A 22427-nucleotide genomic window follows, 5' to 3' on the forward strand; every position below is an offset into this window, starting at 1 on the left:
TATGATGGGTATTTTAATTCCGTGACTTTGCTTAAATAAAAACAATCTGTCAATATATTTCTGCATTGTGCTTTAGGACCTTAAAATAAGCACAAGTTACATCTTAAGTCTAATATCTTGGTATCCATCATCAACACATGTATCAACTTTCATTCCTATCAACACATGTATCACAACTTTCATTCACTTTTCTGTTTCTACCCTTAACATTAAATTATCATTGTCAAGTCCTAATTCACTCTTTGTCTATATTCCCTTATGTACCACTTCTGCTTCCTCTCTTCCATACTGCATGAATAGGGTTGGGAATAGGCCAGGCCGGCCTACAGGGGCCTACGGCCTGGCCTGTTTTGGCCTGGCCTGGCCTGGCCTGTTTCGTAGATAGGCCTAGGCTTAGGCTTTTTAAAAAGCCTGTTTAGTTAAATAGGCCAGGCTTAGGCTTCCAGAAAAGCCTGTTAAGCCTAATAGGCTGGCCTATTAATACTATTTATTAAAAAATGTTTTTTTTTATATTAAAATAATTGCATATATTAAAAATATAAATATCTTTTTCTCTATCTATTAGTCCCTTAATAGGCTTTGTTGTTATAGGCTTTTAAGTAGGCTTTAATCTAGTTAAAATTTACTTGTAGTTAAATAGGCTTTTAAGTAGGCTTTAAGGCTTGTTTAGCTTATTTAGTAGGCTAAATGAACTATTTGATGACTTTAATATAAAGTAGGCCTGTAAGTAGGCTTTCAGGCCAGTCCAGGCTTTTAAATAGGCCAGACCAGGCCCAGAAAAACGGCCTATGATAGGCCATAGGCCAGGCTCAGGCCTGTAAATTTTTTCGTAGGCCAGGCTCAGGCCTATCAAAGCCTGGCCTGGCCTGGCCTATTCCCACCCCTATGCATGATTAGATCACCTCCCAATCAATTCACCATTGCCACTCATGAGTCAAACAACCCATCTCTCCACATATACTCTCTCAACATTCAAAAATCTCCATCAAAACCCACTTCTAGCATTTCTTCTGACCACCTTCCCACAAAATCACAATAATCAATCCTTAATCACATTAAATTAAAGAATGCTGGGTTATGAGAGGAGTTTGGAGAATCATTACATTGGGTCATGAGCAACAACACAACAACATAAGTGAATTAGACATCACATCTTAACTCAAAACATCTTAACCTTGAGATATTAGGTTTATAAGTCACTTCACTTGTATAATATTCAACATTCATTTATCTATTTAATGTAAGACTCTTACTCACACTTAAATAGCAAAAAAGAATTTCATCAAACTCCGACGTTGACATCATTTTTGACAAAAGTCAAACCGTTAACAATTTACTTAATTCTCTTTAGCTGCCCCTAGTATGTATATATTTGTTTGATTTTTTTTTTAAAATTTTTTTTTTTAACTAAAACTTAAGTGATGATGCTCCACAAACTATATTAAATAATTTTAATTTATGAACAATCAAATACACAATAATATAAGCAATGAATTGTTGAATGATATATATTTTTGAATATAGCAATATATTTTTGGGAAAAATACAATGACCTCCCCTAAAGTCTCTTGAAATGTCACAAACACCCCCTCTATTTTTAAACTAAACAATCACCTTCCTTAATTATTTGACTAGTGATACACACCTCCCTCAAGAGTTAACGTTAGCCGTTTAATACATATCCCAGATCTACCACAAACAAAAACACCATGAAAAAAGAATCAGAAAAGAAAAAAGGGAAGATTCTCCATAATGGATTGCAAGAACGGTTAAGAAATAGACAATGAGCACTTGGGTTTCAAGTCTCATCCCACCCACCAACCCCTTCTCATCAGTGGCGGAGCTAGAAATAATACTCAGGGTGGGCCAATTCTATTAAGATATATAATATTTTAAATCAAAATTTAAGGATAGAAGATTGTTACCATGGTGGCTAGGAAGTCTTTTTGTCAACTAGCATGGGCCGGTTCGAACCCTGATTGATAAAGGTTTTGTTTTTTGATAAATTTTAAAAAAATACGAAAACATGAAGGCAACTGGACATATTCCTAACCACAAGAGCATGCTATACAACTGTTAATTATAGCGCAACATATTATATACAATATAACTTGATGTTTTAATATGCGAATATATACCTATAAAAAATTAGGGCACGGCCCACCCTGGCCCTTGAATGGCTTCGCCACTGCTTCTTATCATCTGTTGCACAAATTGAGTTTCAATCTCATCCTCAAAATGACCAATTCAACCATAACACAATGCATAACCTAAGTTTACTTACTCAATTCAACCCGAGATATCCTTTGTTGGAAGGAAAAAAATAAAAAAATCAAATGGTGATGAGGGCCACCTTATCAAATACTACCAAAAAAAAAAATACTGAAATTGCCAAAATTGAAGAACCCACAGATGAAATTACAGTTAATCTGCTGGGAGTAAAAATAAATAATTCTGCATAGGGTAAAAGAGATGAGATGTTGAGTGTTGGCTTGTTGGGAGAAGGTTCTAAAAACATTTTGTGACTGAGTTTACTAGTCATTGTACAGTTAGAATTCAATATTTATTAACGGCAGCCAAACACAGTTAACAGTAGGGGAGGTCAGTGTTTTATTTAAAAATAGAGGGGGTGTTAGTGACATTCAAACAAAACTCAAGGGAGGTTGTTGTAATTTTCCCTATATTTTTTAACCGAAAAAGCCAAAACAGGTCAAGAGGAATGATTGAATGATTGTTTAGACATATATTTGGTAGTATTGAAAACGAAAAATCATACAATTTTAAAACATAAATACATGTAGAGAAATATATAATTCATAGATATTTACGTCTTTAATTATTTTGGCATAAAATAGTGTATAGTTTTTGCAATTTTTAATCTTCACTAAGAGATAGCTATGAAATTATTTTATAAAAAATGCATTTATATATTTTTTTATATTACCATTGTATAGAATATGATATCTCACCCACCAATTATTTTTTTTGGATTCATCATTATATGTCCAGCCACCATTGTTTGAATGCAATGATAAGTCTCTGGTTTTCAAGTTGCTTGGTTTGAGAGACTCACAACCTATCCTCAATTAATTTTCTCTTTCTTTGGTTCAAATCTTCATTGGTCTTGAAGTTAAACATATTAACAATGGATCAATAAATCTCAGTCTCCTTTCTTATTACCAAGCCTATAAAGTATAAAGCATTTGTTTTCATAGTTGGTAGGATGTTTGTGGAAAGATTAAGTAAACAATTTTAGTTTGTAAATTTTTGTTTCACAATAATTTTAGTTTGTAAAATATGATTTATTAACTATGATTGGTTCTTTCTTTCTTTAAAAAAAAACTATGATTGGTTCTTTAAAGAAAAAACTATGATTGGTTGTATAAATAAATTTATGTTTGCATCCATTTTTTTTCCTCATTACTACAAGAAAAATTGCGTAGAGAGACAGATAAGTATCGATCTCAATTCTATTATGTTCTCAATTATAAGTGACTACGAATTATGAAATAACACACATGTAGGTAATATTTATGTGAATGCTTAATGAAATTAAAAAACTAAATTACTAGTAATTATTAGTTTAGTACTATAGTAGAGGATCTTCTATAGTTTCCTTCGAAAAATTAATTGAGCCAGTGACATCATCATCCCATAAAGATTCACTAGTGCTTACTCCATTACCTTGAATAATTTCAGTTGGATATGGAGAAGGTTTTGGAGGAATTTCAATGTCTTCAATATCTCCTTCGAGCATTTCTATTACTCTGTCCATTGAAGGACGATCAATAGGGTTCAATTGTATACACCACAAAGCAATTATGAACATTTTCTTCACATTTTTCTTTTCCTCATTGGTAGCTTCTCCCAATATTTCTATCTCCCTTTCTTCAATCAATTCGTTGTAAATCCAATAGGGAAAGAAAATTTGGTCTGAATCATCTGCATTTGAGTTCAAATTTCTTCTCCTATTTGCTATTTCCATTAAGAGCATTCCAAAGCTATACACATCGGCCTTATAGGAAACTTTACCAATATTTTTGTAGAACAATTCTGGTGCCATGTAACCAATTGTTCCTCTTGCAGCCGTTAAAGTTACAATGCTATTGTCAACTGGATAAAGTTTTGCAAGACCAAAGTCTGAAACCTTGGCGATGAAGTCTTTGTCAAGAAGAATGTTATGAGGCTTGATATCAAAATGTAAAATTTGCATGTCACAACCTTGATGCAAATAAGCAATTCCACGTGCAATTCCAATAGATATCTCGTACATTTGCTTGTAAGTTAAGGAAATATGGTCTTCTCTAGAGGAAATATATTTATCAAGAGAGCCATTGGGCATGAAATCATAAACAAGAGCACGTTTTGATCCCTCAACACAAAATCCAACAAGTCGCACCACATTGGTGTGATGTATTTTTCCTATGGTTGCAACTTCATTAATGAAATCTTGCCCATTTCTATTTCCCTTAAGTTTACCCAACATTTTTATGGCTACCAAAGGTCCACTACGAAGCTTTCCCTTATAAACCTTACCGTATCCTCCTTCACCCAACTTTTCCTTAAAGCCTCTCGTCATCTTCTTTATCTCTTTGTATGAATACCTAATTGGTAGGAGGGAATTCCCTTGAAGAAAATCTTCGATGTTTTCATACATTGATGTATGTCGTGCTCGATATGTATGTATCAATTTTGCAAAGAAAACTATGAGACCTAACACACATCTAACTACAATGTATGATGACAAAATATACCTTCCAAAGATATTTCCTATGTCAAGACCAAATTTAGAGTCAGAAAATCCCTCAGCTCCACCGTATATTCTTATACCCATTGCACGTAGTAGTCCTGCAATAATATAATAAAATGTTCAAATAACATTGTGAACATGAGATTGCCAAAAAAAATGTGAATATAAAAAATTACCTTGGGCAATTCCGTACGTAATACCTGCGAGAAATTTTAATGAAGTCAATTAACAAATTGACACAAAAAGAGTAAGCAATAGAAATTTTCCCCCTTTTCTGCAGTTTTATTGTTTTTTTAATTAATTAAAAATATTGGTTTTTTTAAAATTCGAAAAATATATTATCTATTTTTTAGAAATCATTTTTAAATAAGTGAATTGCTATGTGAATGCCAGTTGGACAATTTGGCACAGTCAGCTAATGCCACATATATACAAATGTGACAAATCGTAAAAAAAGTGAGGTCAGGGACTATATATTTTTAAAAACAAATTTTTTTGCAAGGACGTTTTTAATATTGCCATATACTAAAGACAACCATCACATGAGACAAACGAAGCCTAATAAAAATAAAAAGATAGAAATTTATCCAACCCATAATGCCATATGATGAGACAAAATTGCCAAATCATAGAAAGCCTATAATCACAAACATAAGAATGGTTTCACTACCCACTCTTATAAGTAACATGAATATTTCGTTGACCTAAAAAAAAACCCTTTCCCAGAGTTGAATCTTACCTGGTTTACCAGTTGCACAATAAACGTTGTCTTATAAGAAAAAATAACATTGTTTCACGACTTTCAAATGATCACAATAGGGGTTTTCTCCATCATAATATTTTCTCCCTCATCAATTACTCCCTCACCGCTTCCTCCATCTCCGTCATAGTCGTACCCACACCACCAAACATATCAAATTGTGCAACATTGGCCCGTATCTGTTGTTGACCAAAGTACACTTTGTTCAGTGCTTTATTCAATTTGTCAACGTTTCACACATTAGTGAAGCACACAAAACCAAACACTTGTTAGCATTTCTATACCGGGACACACATACGCTTGCCAAAATACCACAAACCACCAAACCCTTCCTCACCTCAACATATTATAAATGCTCTGGTACATTAGTGAAATAGAATGTTACCATCAAAGCCTCCTATTGACGTGAACTTGATCGAGTCTTCAACACTCCCTGTTATCGAGAGGCATGCCTAAGATTAAGGCGCCTCTCGATTAATCGACAATGTACCTCAATTGACATCACACACCTATGTTCGTAAAACCTTCGAATCTGTGTACCATAATCAAGTAACCCAGCAAACCTATTCCAATAGCCACGAAACCCTAGATCGTGAAACCTTCCAAACCCCAAACTTCTATGCAGTGAAAATCCCCTTTACCTTTCATGTCCTTGATCTCCCGATCGAATCATTTTCCGACGTCTCAAACTCATCACATACCATTCTCTCTTATTCCCATAGTATGTGTAGCTCTGATTAGAACCCTACCCCTCTATAGTGATTGCCGACACAGTTACCCTAGGTAAGACCTATGGCCCTCTCTCTCTCTCTCTCTCTCTCTCTCTCTCTCTCTCACATTTGCGATGTCACGTTTATGGCGAGTTTTACTATTAACTATCAAGAATGATACCTTATTAAATTTAAGTCGTATGTTACATGAAATCTAGAAAATCAATTAATTGTACTTAACTAATTTTTTCTATTGACAACAACAAAATTAACCCATTTAATACAATAAAGGAGTCATAATACATGAAGGAATATAATAAAAAAATTGGCGGTTAGCTTAAGACAATGCCACTCTAGGCAAGAGTGAGCCACATTGTTTTGCTTGCCTATGAACAAAACTTATCCGATAGTTTGGTAAAGAACACAAAATAGTTTTATTTGGTTATAACAATGATATGAGGGTAAAGTGATTTGACTGAAGTGATTCTTGAATTTCACCTAAAAGTGATTCGTTTAAGAGAACCCAAATTTAAATTATGATTGAAACAACTTTATATTAGACTTTACTTACATTCCGACCAAACTCAAAATTCCCAAACTCTCTTATCCGGGTCACTGGAGGGTAAACATAAAAACACAGTGACACAAGGGAGTAGTGTACACTACAAGAAAACCGTGTATAATTAAAGAAGTTAGAGGACAAATTTCTCCTTACCTTCGATAAACATTCGCAGCTTGGATGGAGTTCCTAAAATTAAAATAAAGAAGAAGTTAGTGACTTAACTCTTAAAGGTGTACAATAACTTGTACATGATACAAGACTTATCTCAATTTTGCACCATAGAATTGACATACATGTATCCAACAAACAGTTATAGTTTCATTTTATCTCTTCTATTTTATTTTATCTTTTCATCATCAATTAATCACATCAATCTATTTATCTTTTTCTTTCAAAATACATATACTCATATGATTTTTCCATCAAACATTTATATATACACAACAAAATGAACAAAGTGCTTTTGCTGTTTTTTATTTCTAAAAAAATTAAAATTTATTTTTTGTTTTTAAATACTTATTTTTATTTTTTTTGGAAATACAAAACTATTATCATAAATGTAGTAGAGTAATGATATTTGTACAACCATTTGACGAAATTTTTTGTGTCAACATTCTTTTCTCTCTTATTATTGGTCAAAAACAATATATAAATAAAATGTGTGTATGAGAAAGTTGTCAACAAAATGGTTATACAAATATAATTTCTTAATGCGATAACACCGGAAACATGAGTGCAGTTAAATAGATAAATAAAATGTAATGTTGTTCTTACCAGTGACACAACCAACATGAAAACCCAGCGTTGTTCTACATAGATTAGACGGATCGTCGCATTCAAGACTCCAAGTGGTTTCTTTCAAATAGCAATCTGGAACTCCACAATGATCTTGACAAGGACCAGTCATCCAAGAAACTTCAAAACCACCCACCAACATCCTATGAATTTCACTGTAATCAAACATTTGATTCGTAACCTTCCATTCATATGGGAAACTGTCGTCCTCGTACGAAAACTTTCCATCAGGAGTATGCCAATCCTCAGAGCTGTAGTTATAACGGAAAAAAGATATCGGCGTAACAAGCTCCACGTGACAGTCATCATGATTATAGTTTCCAACCTTCAAATCCCCAGCAATGGCATAAACATGGCCACCTTGAGAATTCGACTTGTTCATGCAAGAAGCTGCATCCACATACACCGGATCATCCCTCACAGGACTGCTACAATTCATGTAAATTACGTGCTGGAACATTTGTAATGATTGAGGACTTCTAAGAACTGCCAAAGTAAGAGCTGGTGCATATTTATATATAGTAGTATCAACTATTCTTCTCTGGTAAGTTTGATATGGATCAACAGAATCGTAGATATAAGAGCTGGTGAAATTATAATTGTATAAGTAATAGTGAGGAATGGTGGAGCAATCACCCTCTTCAATTCCGGGATCATCTAACCGAATTGTGTAGTTATTGTAGTTGATTGATTTCACATAGTATTTACCGGACAACAAAGTTAAAGTTGCGATGTTGTTTTCGCAGGATAACTCGTACCTCGGATCACCACAGGTTGTTGGATCATTCTTAAGTCGAAACGGATATTTTATGTTGTTGATTTTACCACATGAAGAAGGTGGACAATTTGTCTGGTTATTACTATTTGTAATTGCATCACATGTTTGATGCTGATGCAGTAGTAGCACTACTACAATAATTTGGATTAAGAATAAGAATGATTTTTCTCTGCACATGATTGATGGTGAAGAGTGAAGACTGGATTTCACTTTAGAGCTACGGTATTATAATCTGAAAGGGTCATGTGTACATGTGTATCTAAGTCAAAAATTGTCTTTCTCAAATGTCAAAATCTTTTAGCCATCGTTGTTGACTTTCATTGATACATTATATTTCTCACACTCTATTTTTATTGGACATTATTCAAACACGACTTATGTATTACAATTTGTGGAAGAGAGCGGTCTTGCCGGCATGATTAATTGAGATTCAACTATTATGCTTTGGTCAATCCAAAATTTTTTCAACTTTATATCTATAGTCAACACTACTCCTCCCATCCTCAAATAAATGACCTAATTGTTGCACATATGTCAATGCACATTCTTTTTTAGTTAAATAAGTGATTTTCACCCCCTTCGATTTGTTTTCCTTCTTTTTTAGTTAAATAAGTGATTTTCACATTCGTCATCTTTGCACGGATTTGTTTGTTTTAATTTCCCGTCTTTGGGCGGTATATTTTTGATTTCCTGTCTTAGTTAAATAAGTGATTTTCACATTCGTCATCTTTGCACGGATTTGTTTGTTTTAATTTCCAGTCTTTGGGCGGTATATTTTTGATTTCCTGTCTTAATGGTGTTTATTTGATTCAAATTGAAAAATTAGATTGAGCAAGAACATATTCAATCAATGACTTTGGCGTCGTCAATGTTGGATATCCGGACACTTGAATATAGTCATATTTAAAGGCATAAGTACTTTGCCGTTTTTTGCTATTGACATGGATGATGTTAGTTTGTTCGCATATTCATCCTTTTTGATTTTTGCAACTTTGAATTTGTACTATATCATTGTAATCTAACAATTTGACCGAAAATCTGTGAAAAAAATGTGCAAAATAAAAATAGTAGAAAGATAGTTGAGTGTTCTATTTTGAATTTTCTTCGGTCTACTTGTTTTTCCTTTAGATGACGTAACGTAGAACATTTCTTAATCTATATTTTGTAGTTGAGTTGCAGCATTATTTTCAACTTTAAATGCAGCTCAACTATATATGAAATTATACAAGTTTGAATTGTAATTCCCTTCAACATGTCACTCACAATAATAGCATTGCAACTGCTGCTAGCAGTAAACCTTGTAAATGGTCAGAACAATAATAACTCATCCGTTGAATGCCCCTTTCGTTTATCTTGTTCAAGTAACAAGAATCAATACCTTGAGTTTCCCTCGAAACCAGTATCAAAAAAATTCCTTATCAGAGACATAGATTGCAAATTGAAAAACTTGGTCCTATCTGACCCACAAAACTGTCTTCCTACGTTCTTTTTAACAAACAATTTTTCATTATTTTATCCTTTTCAATCAGATTTTTCCTACAACAACATTACTTTCTTTAATTGCTCTTCAGTTGGAGTACACCATTTGAAAAGCTGGGACCAAAGAAACCCTGGTGTACAAGACATGTTGTTTTGTCCAATTTATGCTACCGATTCTACCGAAAGTGTCGTCGAATTGGACTTATTAAGCTGCACAAGAATGTTTGATAAAGTTTTGCCAGTAACAGCAAGTTATTATATAAGGTATAACGCGCTCAGCTTGAGTTGGTCCGAAACAACATTTCCTAGTCAATGTTTAGAATATGATCTGCTACACCACAAATCAAAGAAGAAACTCACATCCATTATTTTAGTAACAACAGGTGAATAGAATATATTATATTATATATAGCTTCAGTTCTATTTCTATTCCATATATTATTATTTCTGTTTTTTCCTTTCAATATTAAGTGTTGAATTTGCAGGAGCAATTGTTGGTTCAACTATGCTGGTTATTTTGATTGGTGTTTTCTTTCGAGTATACGTCCATTTTAGGACGAAAGGGGAAGATCAAACAAGACTTGAAAACTTTTTGAAGGATTACGAAGCGTCAAAGCCAACTAGATTTTCTTATGCAGATATCAAGAGAATTACAGATCAGTTCAAAGAAAAGCTTGGCGAAGGAGCTCATGGAGCTGTCTATAAAGGTAAATTATCGAGTCAAATTCTGGTTGCTGTGAAGATGCTTAGTAATACTGAGGGAGATGGGAGAGAGTTTATAAATGAAGTGGGAACTATGGGAAAAATTCATCATGTTAATGTTGTTCGGTTGCTTGGCTTTTGTGCCGATGGATTTTATCGTGCTTTGGTTTATGACTTTTTCCCGAATGGTTCGTTGCAAAACTTCATCTCTTCACCCGACAACAAGGATGTTTTCCTTGGTTGGGACTTATTGCAACAAATTGCTCTAGGCATTGCCAATGGTATTGAGTATCTTCATCAAGGCTGTGATCATAGAATTCTTCACTTCGATATCAATCCACATAACGTCTTGTTAGATGACAATTTCGTTCCAAAAATATCAGACTTCGGTTTAGCTAAGCTGTGCTCCAAAAATCAAAGTACAGTATCGATGACCGCAGCCAGGGGAACTTTAGGGTACATGGCACCTGAAGTTTTTTCTCGAAACTTTGGGAACGTCTCTTATAAGTCTGATATATACAGCTACGGTATGTTGTTGCTAGAAATGGTTGGAGGAAGAAAGAATACTAAAACAACTACTGGTGGTGAAGAAAATTTCCAAGTTCTGTATCCAGATTGGATCCATGGTTTACTTGAAGGGGGAGACATATATATCCCAATCGACGAAGAGGGAGATTTTAGAATTGCAAAAAAACTAGCAATTGTCGGACTTTGGTGCATTCAGTGGCACTCCGTGCATCGGCCGTCCATGAAATCTGTGGTTCAGATGCTACAAGGAGATGGAGACAAGTTACAAGTTCCCACCAATCCCTTCAATGCTTCATCATCAAGTAATATTAGAACTGTAAATACTGTTCCAGGATGTTTGAATGTAGAACTAGATGTCATTCAAGAATTAGACTAGATTATAGAATTAATATGGCAACTTGAATGCTGTATGGAGATACAATGTCACAAATTAGAGTAAAGAAATAATGGCCAACTCAGTATACATAGTGTTAAACTTGAAAGTAGTGTAGAGTTGAAGGTGTTGAAAGTATAATGTCTCTGTATCAGTATAGTTTAGTTTAGTTTTTTTTATTAAATAAAAATATTTGTACCCATTAGTTCATTTGATTGAATTTTAAGTATCACCTTTCTTTGAACCAAAAAAAAAATAATATCACCTTTGTTAGTCTCCATGTATTTTTTTTAGTCTAAAAACTGAAAAAAGAGAAATTATTATTAATAAGGGATACATTAATATGCCAATTTTATTTTTGCAAGTCGGATATTTATGAAGGTAGGTGTCATGGGTAGAGGGACCACATGTGGTGTTAATTAAGAATGATGGTAAACATGTGAGATAGAATTACTTGTGCTGGTTGCAAGTTGCAACTTGCAACTTGCAACCATTAATTGTATAAAAAAGGGGTAAGATTGTGATGAGTTTCCACCCTTAACATTAAATTATCGTTGTCAAGTCCTAATTGACTCTTTGCCTATATTCCCTTATCTACCACTTCTGCTTCCTCTCTTACATACTCATGATTAGATCCCCATTGCCACTCATGAATCATAAACAACCAACCTCTCCACATTTACTCTCCCAACATTCAAAAATCTCCATCAAAACCCACTTCTAGCATTTCTTCTGACCACCTTCCCACAAAATCACTATTACCAATCCTTAATCAAATTAAAGTAAAGAATGTTGGTTTATGAGTGGAGTTTGGAGAATCATTACATTAATTGGGTCAATAGCAACAACATAAGCGAATTACACACCACATCTTAACTCAAAACATCTTAACTCAACCTTGTGGTATTAGGTTTATGAGTCATTTCAATTGTATAATGTTCAACATTCACTTATCTATTCAATGTGAGACTCTTTCACACTAAAAATACCAACAAAGAATTTCATCAAACACCAACTTTGACTTCAGAGAAACATTTTTGACAAAAGTCAAACCGATAACAATTGCATTATTCTCTCTTTAGCTGCCCCCAGTATGTATATATTTTGTTTCATGTTTTTTACTTTTTTTTTTCCATCTAAAACTTAAGGGGTGATGCTCCACAAAAAATATTAAATAATTTTTTTCTGAACAATCAATTACCCAATAATACGAGCAATGAAATGTTGAAAGATTTTTGATTTTGAATAGCAATATATTTTATAACTGAGAAAGCCAAAACAGGTCAAGAGGAATGGTTGAATGATTGTTTAGTCACATACATAGCAAATTATATATTTGGTAGTGTTGAAAAATGAAAAATCACAACAATTTTAAAATATAAATACATGTAGAGAAATATAAGTCTCATAGATGTTTACACATGTCTCTAATTCTTTTGGTATAAAATAGTGTATAGTTTTTGCAATCTTTAATTTTTCACTAAAAGATAGCTATGAAACTATTTTATAAAAAATGCATTGATATATTTTTTATATATAAACATTGTATAGAATATGATATTGCACCCACTAATTAATTTTTTTTGGAGTTGTCACTATATATAAGTTTCTGGTTTGCAAGTTTCATGGTTTGAGAATCCTCAATTAATTTTCTCTTTTTTTTTTGGATCAATAAATCAGTCTCCTTTTTTATTACGAAGCCTATAAGTATAAAGCATTTGTTTTCATAGTTGTTGGCATGTTTGTGGAAAGTTTAAGTAAACAATTTTAGTTTGTAAAATATGATTTATAAACAATGATTGGTCGTATATAAATAAATTTATGTTGGCATCCATTTTTTATTCATTACTACAAGAAAAATTGACTAGAGAGAGATAATTCTGTTGCTAAAGTGAAGGAATCGATCTCAATTCTACTTGAAAAGCTAGATTAAAAGAAACATTGTTACAAAGGGACATTGGTGTAGTGGTAATTACATAAAACAAATTTTCCCATTTACACATGGTACAAATGGTGTACCTTTCTGTTTATTGTTTAGCATACTTGGAAACAAAAGGAGTGTTCACTATTAGAAGGGACAACAAATTAAGAAATAGCACATATATGCAATTTTTTATGTGTAATGTAAAATTTAGATGATTAATGAAAATAAACAACCAAATCACAAGTATTTATTATCATTGTAGATTAGGTATATAGTAAAGGATCTTCTACGGTTTCCTCAATAAAACTAATTGAACCGGTGACATCATCATCTGATAAAGATTCATTAGAGCTAACTTCATTATCTTGAATAATTTCAGTTGGATATGGAGAAGGTTTTGGAGGAATTTCAATGTCTTCAATATCTCCTTCAAGCATTTCTATTACTCTGTCCATTGAAGGACGATCACTAGGATTCAATTGTATACACCATAGAGCAATTATGAACATTTTCTTCACATTTTTCTTTTCCTCATTGGTAGCTTCTCCCAATATTTCTATCTCCCTTTCTTCAATTAATTCATTGTAAATCCAATAAGGAAAGAAAATTTGGTCTGAATCATCTGCATTTGAGTTCAAATTTCTTCTCCTGTTTGCTATTTCCATCAAGAGCATTCCAAAGCTATAGACATCGGCCTTATAGGAAACTTTACCAATATTTTTGTAGAACAATTCTGGCGCCATGTAACCAATTGTTCCTCTTGCAGCAGTCAAAGTTACAATGCTATTGTCAACTGGATAAAGTTTTGCAAGACCAAAGTCTGATACTTTGGCGATGAAGTCCTGGTCAAGAAGTATGTTATGTGGCTTGATATCAAAATGTAAAATTTGCATGTCACAACCCTGATGCAAATAAGCAATTCCACGTGCAACTCCAAGAGATATCTCGTACATTTGCTTATAACTTAAGGAAATATGATCTTCCCTAGAGGAAATATATCTATCAAGAGATCCATTGGGCATGAAATCATAAACAAGAGCACGTTTTGATCCCTCAACACAAAATCCAACAAGTCGCACCACATTGGTGTGATGTATTTTTCCTATAGTTGCAACTTCACTAATGAAATCTTGTCCATTTCCATTACCCTTAATTTTTCCCAACATCTTTATGGCTACCAAAGGCCCACTACGAAGCTTTCCCTTATAAACCTTACCATAGCCTCCTTCACCCAACTTTTCCTTAAAGCCTCTCGACATCTGCTTTATCTCTTTGTATGAATACCTAATTGGCATGAGGGAATTCCCTTGAAGAAAATCTTCGATGTTTTCATACATTGATGTATGCCTTGTTCGATATGTATGTATGAGTTTTCCAAAGAGAGCTATGAGATACATAAATCTAATCATAATGAACGATGGCAAAATATACCTTCCAATCATTCTTCCTATGTCAATACCAAATTTAGATTCAGAAACACGCCGAGCTCCATCGTATATTCTCACACCTATTGCATGCAGTAGTCCTGAAATTTATTATATATAATATTTGAATGCAATAATATTAACAAACAATATGATGATATAATATTCAAATAACATTCTGAAAATGACTCTCCAAAAAAAATTCCGAATATAAAAAATTACCTCTGGCAATTCCGTACATAATACCTGCGAGACATTTTAATGATGTCAATTAACAAATGAAAAAGATGTCACAAAGTGACACAAAAAGAGTAAGTAGCTAGTAATCATTACTTATTTAGGTGTTAAAGCGTTTTTAATGGAAAATTAGTTTATAGAAACATAATAAAAACGGATACTCAAACTCAATAAAAAAGAAGACATAATCCAAAAGAAAAGCAACCAACTACTATTTGAAACAAAGCATGTAGAATTAAAGAAGTTAGAGGAAAAATTTCTCCTTACCTTCGATAAACATTCGCAGCTTCGATGGATGTCCTAAAATTAAAATAAAGTTAGCCGAGTTAACTCTCATAGGTGTCGCGTGTGTGTGTATACATATAGTTTTGTCTAACATTGCACAAATAAAATGATTTTGTACTATACACATATGTCTTTTTTCATCCACAAATCAATAAGTTATATCATATCTCATTTAATTTAAAGGTAGAATTTATTGATCCAAAGGTGTAAAAACTAACTTGTGCATGATGCAAAAACGACTTATCTCATTCAATTGTTGCCAAAAAGAAAAAATGACTTATCTCAATTGTGGACCATAAAATTGACATATATATCCAACACTCATTCGATGTTTCATTTTATCTTTTTTTTTTTTATTTTTTAAATTTGAACTTTTCACTATTTTAATTATCCCGTTTGTTGCAATTTTGAGTCTAAATTAGATTTTTTGTGGTAAAAAAAATGTAATTATTGGTCAAAAAAATGGTGATCTATTGCTTATGTTTTAATATCAAGAAAAAAATAGCATTGATACCTAAATTCATAAATTTCTTGGCCAAAAATCAACATCGATAAAAGAAGATGGTTTTATAAAGAAACAGAAAGAAAGGAATTGTATAATGTAATTGATAATTACAGATACCGAATAGTAGAGGTAACACTAGCTATAGCAAAACCCACTAATTATTGGTGCAAGAAATATTAACACAATGCTTTTATTTATATGGCTAAGCCTTTGCATGTTTCTTCATATTATCCGATGTAGGACATTTTCTCATAATAATAATTATTATTGATATCCTCCCGCAAGTTGGATGGTTTAAAAGAGAGATGCAACTTGGACAGTAAGTAATCGAACCTAGGACGAAGCAGGGGTTTGGTTAGAATATCAGCAAATTGATCATCAGTAGAAATAAAGGATACTCGAAACTTGCCATGTTGAACATTTTCTCGGATAAAATGATAGACTAAGGCTATATGTTTCATCCGAGAGTGAAATACATGATTAGCACTAAGGTGGGTTGCACCGAGGTTGTCACAATAGATGACTGGATTGGTTGTTGGAGTGTGGCCAAGTTCAGTGAATAGTGAAAGGACCCATAACAGCTCACTCGCCGTGTCAGCCAAGGCTTTATATTCTGCTTCTGTGGAAGATCGAGCGACAGAACATTGTTTTCGAGAGCTCCAAGAGATGGGCGTCCTGCCAAGATATAACAGATAACCAGTGGTGGAGATATAATCATCTTTGTCGCTTGCCCAGTCCGCATCTGAGTAGGCGTGGAGATTTAGTGGGGCGGTCGTCAAGATGAAGACGTCTTTGTCACAAGAACCCGCCAAGTATCTAAGCACTCTTTTGAGTGCAGTCCAATGCGCCGTTCTGGGGTTCTGCATGAATTAGGCGAGTTTGTTGGTGCTGAAGGCAATGTCTGGGCAAGTAAGGCTCAAGTATTGGAGGCTTTTAACGAGCACTCGACACTCGGTTGGGGATGGTAGGAGATCGTCGGAATCCTTGAGTAATTTATCCGTGGCAGACAATGGAGTGGATGCTGGTTTCGTATATGCCATGCCTGCTTTATGTAGTAGATCAGTGATATATTTCCTTTGGGAAAGGAATATACCCGCAGTAGAGGGAACCATTTCGACCCCCAAGAAATAATTAGGATATCCAAAGTCTTTCAAAGAAAAGCGAGCAGCGAATGTGGCGATGAGTGTGGAGACCTCTGCAGGAGAACTCCCGGTGACAATGATATCATAAACATATACTAATAAGTATAGTTTAACACCTGGTTTGTGGTGGATGAATAAAGAGGCATCAATAGTGAAGTTGACGAAGCTAAGGGATAATAGGAATACCCGAAGCTCCGTATACCAGGCAATATGTGCTTGCTTTAACCCGTAAAGTGCCTTTTTGAGGCGACAAATATGATCAGGGAAGTTTTTGTTGAAAAATCCAGGTGGCTGTAACATGAATACTTCCTCCTTAAGCGTACCTTGGAGGAACGCATTGTTGACATCAAGCTGACGAAGGGACCATCCTTACCGAACTGCAAGTGTAAGGACAATTCGAATAGTCACCGGTTTAACAACCAGACTGAATGTTCCCGTGTAGTCACAACCAGAGCGTTATTGAAATCCTTTGGTGACTAGTCGTGGCTTGTAACGATCAATAGAGCCATCCAGATTTCGTTTGATGCAAAAAACCCATTTACACCCAACCAAATTTTGAGGAGAGGACCATCTAACAAGATCCCAGGTGTTATTGTTGTGCAAGGCATCAAATTTAGCTTGCATAGCCGAGCGCCAATCAGGGTTACGAAGGGCTTGAGTGATATTGCTGGGTTCGATGGGACATAAGGGGTGAACATGAAGGTTAAGCTTTTTGATGGGTTTAACAATGTTGTTTTGAGAATGGGTGATTATCCCATCGACGTTGGATGACTGGTTTTTGTGTGGGCGAGCAATGGGTGGGGCCGGTGGTGGAGGCGTTGGCGTTGTAGTGATGTGGGCCAATTCATTTGTTGTTGGGGACGTGGGCGAGGACATTTGAATTTTTTGGGCGACCTCATTGGAGTTTGGTGAAGAGGGTGAAGATGTTTGAGTGGGTTGGTCGAGCTCACTGGAAGTTTGTGAGGAGGGTGACTGTTGTTGAGTGGTGTGGGCAAGGTCATTGGGCATTGGTGATGAGGGTGCAGACGAGTGAGTGATCTGGGCGAGGTCATTTGGGATTAGAGTTGCGGGATTTTGAATGATTTGAGTGAGCTTGTTTTGGTTTGGCGAAGAGAGTGTCAAATCTGGGGTGAGTGCCTATGTTTGAGTAGCATGGGAGCTAAATGGAAATTCCGATTCGAAAAACTTTACATGGAGGGAGGTGTAAATCTTGCCCGTTGTGGGATCGAGGCACAAATATGGATGTTGATCAGCTGAGTAACCTACAAAAACACACATAGCAAACTTTGGTGCAAGTTTATGGTTAACATATGGCTTAATCCAGGGAAAACACAAACATCCAAAACATTTTAATTTATGATAGTCCGAGCTAATGTTGTGCAACTTGAAATAAGGTGATTGGTACCTAAGAATGGGAGTGGGAAGGCGATTTATAAGGTAGGCTGCAGTAGTCATGGCGTGAGGCCAATAGGTGAGGGGGTAGGCCTGAGTGATGGAGAAGGGCGAGACTAGTCTCGACAATGTGACGATTCCGGCGTTCTGAAATTCCATTATGTTTAGGTGTGTGGGGTGGAGTGGTGTGATGACTTATACCATGATTACTTAGAAAAGGGTGAAGACCATTGTATTCGCTAACATTATCTGTGTAGAATATTTTTATTTTTTATTTATGGAAATTTTCAATAAGGGATTTAAATTTGGGAAATATGACCTGTACATCATATTTGCGTTTCATTGGATAGAGCCAAAAATAACAAGTGAAGTGATCAACAAACATGCAATAGTAGCGAAGACCATTAATAGATAAAATGGGCGAAGTCCATACATCTGAAAAAATTATTTCTAATGGATAAGACGATATAAGAGTGGATTCATGGAAAGGAAGTTTGTGACTTTTACCAATTTGGCATGAATTACAATCTGATTACTGGAATTTATTTGTGCCTAAAGAAAAATGCTGGGAAATAAATTTGAAAATAGATGATGATGGGTGCCCAAGCTTATGGTGCCATAATGTTGGTGAGTCCTTGCGAATGGTGTGAACATATGGTGCAGCGGCCGGCCATCGATAAAGTCCATCGACACATGAGCCTTTATGAGTTGTTTGGCTAGTCTGTAAGTCCTTCACATAAAAAGAATGTGGAAGAAAAAGAACAACAAAGTTTGTTTGTTTGGTAAGTTGGGAGACAGAAATAATTTGTTGTTTCATGGAGGAACACACAAAACATTAGACAAGGATAAATCATTAATTAAAAGTGTTCTAGAGTGAGAGATGTTTAAACCTGAACCGTTGCCCATGAATAGTGAGTCATGACCCGTGTAGGGATGATGGATTTCCATATTTGCAATGTCATTTGTTATGTGATGTGCTGCTCCACTATCAACCAAAATATCAGTTTGTTGGGGACCAACAGTTGCAGTGTTGACCTGGGGCGAGTCACGAGGAGGTGGAGGGATACCATGATGTTGCTGTCTGAAGGTGCGGCGCTGAGATAAAACATGTCCTTTGACATTACACCACTGACATTTGTCGAGGAAGGGCTTGCGATTTCCAGGGCGTTGATTTGATTGTGCAAGGAGTTGGGTCTCGTCTGAGCATCCAAGGCGGTGAGTGGGGCAAGGGTCTGTTGGTGAACAACAGCGATTGAGAGTTCTTGGATGAGAAGCTTCTCAAGAAGGTCATCAAAGGTAATTGAGTTATCCCTTTCATTCACTCCGTCAATGATAACGCGATAGCTGTCGTCGTGGCCGCGTAGGATATAATCAGTCATGTCTTCAATGGAGACAGGTGATCTAAGCGAGGCAAGGAGATCGCCTGTTTTCTTCAGGGAATGCATATAGCTGGTGATGGATTGAGTACCTTTGGATGCTGTCCGGAGGCGCTCCTTTAGTTGCTTGAGATGACTGCGAGAAGCCTTGACATAGGTGTTCTTGAGGAGGGTCCAAAGATCGTGTGAGTTCTTTGTTTGGGACTCTAGGGAGGTGACCTCATTTGAGAGGGTGGTGAGAAGGGCACCATAGATGAGGCGATCCTGTCGTCGCCTTGTTTGATAGGCAGGATTTTCTGTTGTCACTGGAGTCTCGGCAGTGGTGGTGATTGTTTTGGACGGCGTTGGTAACGATCCATCTGGGTATTTGAGAAGATCATAGCCATCAAGGAATGCTTCAACATGGAGTTGCCAATTAAAGTAATTGGTGGGAAGAAGTTTGGTTACACTGCCAAGGGTGATGCAGGCGAGTGGTTTGGATTGTTTATAGGGGTTGGTGATTGAGGTATAGCTGTCGGTGGCCATGGCGGCGAGGGTGGCAGCTGGGGTTTGGAACAACGTCCTGATTTAGAGGGAGAGGGGGCTGAACCGTTTCAGTCCGATACCATATAAAAAAAACAGAAAGAAAGGAATTGTATAATGTAATTGATAATTACAGATACTTAGTAGAGGTAACGCTAGCTATAACAAAACCTACTAACTATTGGTGCAAGAAATATTAACACACAAGACTTTTATTTATATGGCTCAGCCTTTGCATATTTCTTCATATTATCCGATGTGAGACATTTTCTCATAATCAATTATTATTATTGATAGGTTTGGGACCAAAGTTGTGGATAATTGAGGACAAAAAATTTCGATTTTAAAATAGGGAACTATATTTGTGAATGTGATAACATATGAAACAAGAGCGCAATTAAGTCGATGAAAGTGAAAATTGTTCTTACCAGTGTCACAACCAACATAAAATCCCAACGTTGTTCTACAAATACGAGACGGATCGTTGCATTCAAGACCCCAAGTGGTTTCTCTCAAATAGCAATTTGGGTCTCCACAGAGATTTTCACAAGGACCACTCATCCAAGAAACTTCAAATCCACCCACCAACATGCTATGGATTTCACTGTAATTAACCACCATCGGAACGTCTTGTTCATCCAAGAAACTTTCGTCCGAATCCACCGACCATTCAAATCCATAAATTTCATCAGCGTACCAAAACTTTCCATCAGGAGTATTCCAATCCCCAGAGCTGTAATTTAAAAGGAAAAAAGATATCGGCGTAACAAGCTCCACGTGACAGTCATCATCTTTATAGTTTCTAACCTTCAAATCCCCAGCAGTGGCATAAACATGGCCACTTTGAGAATTCGACTTGTTCATGCAAGAAGCTGCATCTGCGTACACCGGATCATCCCTCACAGGACTGCTACAATTCATGTAAATTACGTGCTGGAACATTGGTAATAATATAGTATCATCGTAAGTATCATATCTAGTACTATCAATTATTCTGAGCTGGTCGGTTCGATATGGATCAGCAGCATTGATGCTATAATTGGAAGGGCTGGTGAAATTAAAATAGTATAAGTAATAGTGAGGAATGGTGGAGCAATCACCATCTTGAATTCCCGGATCAACTAACCGAATCGTGTAGTTATTGTAGTTGATTGATTTCACATAGTATTTACCCGACAACAGAGTTAACGATGGAATGTTGTTTTCGCATGATAACTCGTACCTGGGATCACCACAGGTTGTTGGATCATCCTTAAGTCGAAAAGGATGTTGTATGTTTGTGATTTTGCCGCATGAAGATGGTGGACAATATGTTTGATTATTAGTAATAGTAGTTGCATCACATGTTTGTTGCAGTAGTAGCACAACAACTACCACGGATATTTGGAGGAAGCATAAAAATGATTTCATCTCTCTGCTCATGATTGATGCTGAAATTAATGGAATATACATAACCACTAAGGCCATCCAATTCCATTATCAAGGACTAGTTGCAAGGACAAATTTGTCTTTCTTTGCGTCAAACTCATTAATTAGATAATATTATTTTTTATAAATTGAGTATCATCTGTGCGCAACTGCATAAATTAACATATAACTGCATAGATTAATCCCTCAAATAAGATAAGTTTTGCATTTTTTTTCTTCACGTAGTCTAATTACTAGAATTTCATCTCCTAAAAGGTGAGTAAGTAAAGAGCTTGAGGTTTAAACTTCAGCCCTTATATATATTAAGCAATGTCCATACCTAATGATCTAATAATGGATGGACAAATACTTGTGCATGGTGTCTAAGACTAAATTAGCCATGTATATTAGACAAAGTCTTTGGAGCAAGCTTACAAATTGTATCAGAAACTAGTCCAACGACGTACAAATGATTCCACATACGACATCCATCCAACCATTATCAAAGACTAGTCCTAAATAAAAAATTGTCTTGCTATAAGTCCAAGTCGTTGTGAAATTCCACATACGTAGGAGAAGGGTTTTTCTTTTCACACTATTGATTGGTGTCATTGGAGCCCAACATTGACGTTCTCTTCATAGCCATGGGATTATTATCTAGTATCTAAGGACAAATTGTATTTATGTGTCAAAGTCTTTTAGCCGTCCCCTTTGACTTTTCTTAAGAGGAAAATGTTCGTTTGGTTCGAGAATTAGGAGGGGAGGGAAGGAGAGAT

At 35.4% G+C, this 22427-nt stretch overlaps 3 protein-coding genes across 4 annotated transcripts; 1 reads left to right on the forward strand and 2 right to left on the reverse strand.

Annotated features, from left to right (window-relative positions):
* Positions 1-3448: 3448 nt before the first annotated feature.
* LOC146952954 (rust resistance kinase Lr10-like) lies at positions 3449-8576 on the reverse strand. Of its 2 annotated transcripts, XM_085707220.1 has the most exons (4): positions 7557-8576; positions 6936-6968; positions 4927-4950; positions 3449-4848 (listed from the first exon to the last, which is right to left on the reverse strand). In XM_085707220.1, the coding sequence occupies exons 1-4, from the start codon at positions 8530-8532 to the stop codon at positions 3590-3592; spliced, it is 2292 nt and encodes a 763-aa protein (XP_085563346.1). In that variant the 5' UTR covers positions 8533-8576; the 3' UTR covers positions 3449-3589. The 2 variants fall into 2 exon arrangements, with proteins under 2 accessions (XP_085563346.1, XP_085563349.1); XM_085707223.1 differs by lacking the exons at positions 6936-6968; positions 7557-8576 and adding an exon at positions 5490-6794.
* Positions 8577-9577: 1001 nt separating this feature from the next.
* On the forward strand, positions 9578-11647 carry LOC146952955 (rust resistance kinase Lr10-like). Its single transcript, XM_085707257.1, has 2 exons — positions 9578-10217; positions 10320-11647. The coding sequence occupies exons 1-2, from the start codon at positions 9608-9610 to the stop codon at positions 11438-11440; spliced, it is 1731 nt and encodes a 576-aa protein (XP_085563383.1). The 5' UTR covers positions 9578-9607; the 3' UTR covers positions 11441-11647.
* Positions 11648-13580: 1933 nt separating this feature from the next.
* Positions 13581-21666, reverse strand: LOC146952956 (LEAF RUST 10 DISEASE-RESISTANCE LOCUS RECEPTOR-LIKE PROTEIN KINASE-like 2.1). The gene is made up of 4 exons (XM_085707272.1): positions 20673-21666; positions 15290-15322; positions 15008-15031; positions 13581-14886 (listed from the first exon to the last, which is right to left on the reverse strand). Exons 1-4 carry the CDS (start codon positions 21664-21666, stop codon positions 13625-13627), a joined length of 2313 nt encoding a protein of 770 aa, XP_085563398.1. The 3' UTR covers positions 13581-13624.
* Positions 21667-22427: the final 761 nt, after the last annotated feature.

The sequence above is a fragment of the Medicago sativa genome, chromosome 1 (genome assembly GCF_051527215.1).
Source record: "Medicago sativa cultivar Bolivia chromosome 1, Bolivia_mono, whole genome shotgun sequence".
NCBI classification, from domain to species: Eukaryota; Viridiplantae; Streptophyta; class Magnoliopsida; order Fabales; family Fabaceae; genus Medicago; species Medicago sativa.